Source organism: Macrobrachium nipponense, chromosome 11 (genome assembly GCF_015104395.2).
Source record: "Macrobrachium nipponense isolate FS-2020 chromosome 11, ASM1510439v2, whole genome shotgun sequence".
NCBI lineage: Eukaryota > Metazoa > Arthropoda > Malacostraca > Decapoda > Palaemonidae > Macrobrachium > Macrobrachium nipponense.
In genome coordinates, this window is record NC_061087.1 from 58,848,972 (window position 1) to 58,854,406 (window position 5,435).

The 5,435-nt window shown below is 36.5% G+C and overlaps 1 protein-coding gene across 2 annotated transcripts in view; it reads right to left on the bottom strand.

The window, feature by feature from the left end:
- LOC135206192 (tigger transposable element-derived protein 1-like) overlaps nucleotides 1–4,099 on the bottom strand; it is a 197,270-nt gene extending 193,171 nt beyond the window's left edge. Inside the window, exons 1-2 of one of the 2 annotated variants that reach the window (XM_064237529.1) lie at nucleotides 3,277–4,099; nucleotides 1,333–2,070 (exon numbers count right to left, since the gene is read on the bottom strand). In XM_064237529.1, coding sequence (XP_064093599.1) covers nucleotides 1,333–2,070; nucleotides 3,277–3,771 — 1,233 coding nt within the window. In that variant the 5' untranslated portion in view covers nucleotides 3,772–4,099. Of the gene's footprint in view, nucleotides 1–1,189; nucleotides 2,071–3,276 lie in introns of those variants that run through there. The other variant, XM_064237519.1, reaches the window with a different exon arrangement.
- Nucleotides 4,100–5,435: the final 1,336 nt, after the last annotated feature.

The window sequence follows — 5,435 nt, forward strand, 5'->3', positions numbered from 1 at the left end:
TAAGAAAGAGATTTTCTAAAAAATTTTTTGATTGTCTCTCCTATCGAAACACTGGAAAACAGAGACTCAACGTCGAAACTGGCCATAGAAATGGAATGAAACTGAACAGAGATTAGGCCAAAGGCCAATGGGACCTATAAGGTTATTCAGCGCTGGAAAGGAAATTGAGAGTAGGTAGGTTTGAAAGATGTAACTGAAGGAAAAACCTCATAGTTGCGCTATGGAATAATGGTACGGGAGGAGGAAGGGCCGAAAGGACGCTGCAAAAAAAAAAAAAAAAAAAAAACTTCAGTAATGCCTACGGTGCACCGCGTGAAGTGCATTGACATCACTAATCCCCTACGGGGTGGCCATAGAAAAGTTGGAGTCCTATTATGAAATCTCATTTTTAAAACCCAAAGAATTCTTTAAGGATTTTGAATTTGTAGTAAAGGGTTCAAGAAGAGGGACCAAATACTTTCCTAACTTGTAAGCGGCAGTATTTACAGCAAACAATATCTGTTACAAACAGATTTTGAAAAGTAATGTCATCTATAACTCTTTTCTGTTTGAGGTGCCTGAGGAATCCATTAATCTGTCTTCAGTCTTTATAACATCATAAAAGTTTGAGGTTTCAGTTTTATGAGATTTCGTTATATCACCTAAAATCTTATTTATGTAATCTAATTTATCTAGGATCACTGTTCCCTTACCTTTGTCTGGGTACGTAATCACTATGCTGTCATCCTTGGCCAAGTCCTTAAGTAATTGTAAATCTTCCTTCCTGAAAAAAGGCGCCCACTTATTGCTTCTAAGATTAAGATTACTATTTTTCGTATCTGTCATTGTTTTTTGTATTTATGGAACTTTGCAACTCCTATGACCTTCCTTTTTTGTTATTCTTATTTTGCGTCATTTCCAGTCTTGAAAATGCAATCTGGTATTGCAAAAAAAGTCGTCGGCCTAATAAGCTTGCTAAATCTTCATGATGCCTTTTCTTCGATATCCCTGTTATGGTTAGTCTTGAGCCTGTCTGCTCATATATATATATATATATATATATATATATATATATATATATATATATTATATATATATATATATATATATATATATATATATATATATAATATATATATATATATAATATATATATATTATATATATATATATAATATATAATATATTTATAATATATTAATAGTAAAATGAAAAACGGATGTAGGGTACAGTATAGTATCATCATTAGTACTACGAATACAAAAATTTCTCCTGCTCTCCTAATGACTAATCTTTTTTTGACTTCTCTCGCGTCTCTATAAATTTCTCATAACATACAATATTTTCCCTCACATTTCTTGCCATTTTCGAACTCCTCTCGGTGTTTGGATCTTTATCTTCTAAGATCTGAAGTCCTTCCTTGATCTTATTCAGTGCATCTTCCACAATTTTTGTCCGCAACCGTTTCTTGGTAATTTCCTTTGGCTGTTCATTTACCATTTCGATGAGGTTCTCAATGTCCTTATGATGAACGTCAGTGAAGCCTACTGTTTTTATCTTGGACAGAGTTTCCCTGTTTGCCAATTCCACACTCTCCTCGATGCTGGAGCCAGTGAACTCGTGCACTAACTTGGGACACAGTTTCTTCCACACGCCATTCAAAAAACGCCTAGGAATCTCTTCCCAAGCTGACTTTATGAAGCCAATAGCAGCATAGATGATGAACGCCTTCCAACAATCGTACACAGAAATTTTTCTTCTTTCCACCTCCTCAACCAGGCATTTTACAACTATACGGAGGTAATACGACTTAAAAGTCTTGATGATTCCCTGGTCGAAGGGCTGCAATAAAGATGTAGTGTTTGGAGGGAGGAATAAAATCCTGACGTTGTCAGAAAGAGCTTCTCTTTTAGGTTGGTGGCTTGGAGCAATGCCAAGAACAATGAGAATCTTGAATGCTATGCCTTCTCTCTCGCAGTAACACTTGAGTTCATAGTGTAACTTAAAAAAGTAGTCATTGATGATTTGTTCAGTAATCCAGGCCTCAGGGTTGGAGTACCAATAACACGGAAGGAGAGCATTTGCATAGGCCTGAAAAAATGCAGAGTGTTCGTTATGGTTAATTTCAGGAAATATGCAAATTTTTTTTTTTTTTCCCCTTCTTCACAAGCCCGTTTGTGGTACATTCCCGACCTGAGTGCAGTCGTGCGTGCGTTCCCAAGTTAGCTCAAATGTCCGTCATTTTACCGAGCCTCCCAGATCTCCAAATTGAACCTCACCAGACGTAACCAAACACCCAAAAGTTAATTTGACAACTTACTTTAATATTTCATGACTCATTACTGTTTCATCGGATATCGTGATTCTAATTGTATATAACAGTAGGATGTTTTGATGAGAAATGAGTGAAATTATAATGGTTTTAAAATAAGATTTGAATGTGCGTATCATCACAGTCGTCGTTAGACATCACCGTAACACTCATTGGTTAACCTTACACCCATGATCTCTGCTTCAGTGATGTCATGAATAGCAATTGTCATCAAACACAAGCATAATTTTGTCAAATTGCTATTAATATTAAGTACCTCATGGCAAGATACAGACCACCATGGTGATTTTTTCTTCCTTTCTTTCTTTCTTTCTTTCTTTCCCGTTTGACTTGCATGTGTGATTTTTGTTTTTGGTTGATTATCTTGTAGAAATGTGTATTGACATAATGCCACGTATGATAATAGAAAAGTAACAAATGAATTTGCTAGACATATCAACATATTCTAGACCCTTTTTCGAAATAATTTTTTTAACTAATGAAAACTTGAAACCTATGTGCTAAGTTTGCCATGGGAATGCCTAACTGAACGCACCCAGGGCGACTCGCACGGACGCACTAAAACCTTTCCAAATGTAGATGAATCTGTGTTGCTCATGAAATGGAAAACAAGATTATGCTACCGCAATAATGTGTTTTCATGTAAACCCCCAGAATTCTAACAGATATTTTTTTATATATGTTATAATTCACTAGTAAAGATTCCCATTTTTGGTAACAGGCATGAACTAAAATCAACGATTCTGCTAAAAACAAAATTGGTCTGACATGGCTGTTCGACCCTGATAACAATATCAATAACTAATGATTATACTAAAACCCCATAACAATATTAACAAAAAATACAATAGTAATGATTAAAGCAGACCCTACGAAGATTTGAATTTTCCTTGTGAGACGTAAACTAAAATCATGGTTTTAGATATAATTCAAGGGACATATTATTGTGTAACTTATATTCTTACCATCGGACCAAGTGGATTTTCGGCGTGATACACCAGGGCAGGTTTAAGTCTGTAGTCTCCCTCAGCATTAGCGCCCAAGAGGAGAGTGAGCCCGTCCTGGGAAGCCTTGAAACCTGGCTCAGTTGACTCCTTCTCAGAAATAAAGGTCCTGCCAGGGAGTTTTTTCCAATAAAGAATCGTCTCGCTTATATTGAAAACTTGCTTGGCCGTGTAACCTCCTTCCTTAATGATGGCATCCAGGTCAGCCGAAATCTTCTTGGCAGCTTCCACGTCAGAATGCGCAGTTTTCCGGAAGACAGACCCCTCAACGTAGCGACTCTTGTAGTAATAAACCGTACTCTCACTGATGCCAAGAGCAGAACTGATGGATGCTGTCGTCTCTCCCCTCCTGAACCCATCCAACACATCTACCTTTTGCTGAAGAGTCAGCGTCTTCCTGCTCCTCTTGGCGGTACTGCTGCTTTCAGTAGAGGTGGATGGACGTCTGGACGCCATAGCGACTGACGTGTGAGATGAAAATCAGGGGAATGTTTTGCTTAGTTAAACCAGAGCTTTGCCTTTGTTGACAAGTGTGTGTGAGATAAGACTGTGGTTGCAAGTGACATGCTACACAGCTCAGGGTTCACGCCGCCAAGCGGCACCTTGGGCAGTTACACTCATGCTCACTCACTTTCGCGTGTCATTTCAGTATATTTTATTCCAAATCTTATTTAGCCTGCCACTATTTGTGTGGCCTTTTTCATCTTCACCAAATTCAAGCTCAAAAGAACATGTACTTGATATCACTTTTCCAAAATATTTGAAAAATTCATTTTCAGTACCTACAGTAATCACTTCGTCTAATGTTAGTTTATCCCTTTGTGCATAAGATGTCTGATGACTTCTGTTTTACCGAGATTGATTTAGAGGTAAACCTCTCCAGACGTATGATGTACTCTAATAGCCAAGCTTTGTACAAAAAACAGCACCATGTGCATATTTTCAGTCTGTCAAGTTTCTGTTACTACAATCTAAACCCTCTCCTCCTCCGACCACAGATTTCACTGAAAATCTATGGAAGAGACGAGCGCATGAAAAATAACACTCCCTTTTGGGGTCTTTCTTCCATTTTTATGACTGTATGTCATCCGTTTTTATGTCTTCTGTTTCTTCTCCGACAGTTTCGTATAATATCTATCTATCTATCTATCTATCTATCTATATAGATAGATAGATATTATACGTAACTGCCGGTGTGGAAATAGAAGACGGAAAAAGACACACACACACTCTCTCAACAATATATATATTATATATATATATATATATATATATGTGTGTGTGTGTGTGTGTGTGTGTGTGTGTGTGGTGTGTATGTATGTATAGAGAGAGAGATTATATGATATATAATATATATATATATATATATATATATATATATATATATATATATATATTTAGCGAAGCGAGAGAGAGTGATTGTGAGAGAGATTATACGAAACTTACAGTGTAGAGACAGAATAAGAACAGACGACATATAATCATATTTATATATATGCATACATAAATATATAGATATGTGTGTGTAAAAAGAGTAATGTCCAAGTGTTCATACTCGTATCGTAAACAGAATTAGTTATGAACCACTTACTTCAATCCGGTTCAGGATATCGCTTATCTTTGTTCCCTCAACATTTTCGATGATAATACACCTTTGTCGATAAGGAAATCAAGTGCCTTATCCCCATGAGCCTCAGAATAACCAAGTCTTTGGTGAGGGTTACTGCCGGGGAGTTTGGATCACGTCGAGTATCATTCTTTAATGATTGATTGTTTAATGAAATAATGAAAACGTTTAAACATGAAGAAATGGTCTTTTTGAATTTCCATAAATATTCAGTCCTGTGCCTACAGTACAGTTTCAATTATTTTTCGCAGTATTTCCTTTATTTGGTCGATTAGTTGAATTTGTGCTACGAAACTATTCAAACAAATCAAAGTTAAGTTACTGTTGTTCATGATTAAGCAGGCGTTATGCCAGTACGGGATCTTGCCCAGAGAGCTGCCCGAAATTCCAAGTTAAGACTCATGCCGAGGCAAACTTTAGATCACAAGCAAATACTCATATTTAGTTGCGTTAGTACTCTAATATCTTTTTAAAGTACTTTAAAAAGATATTA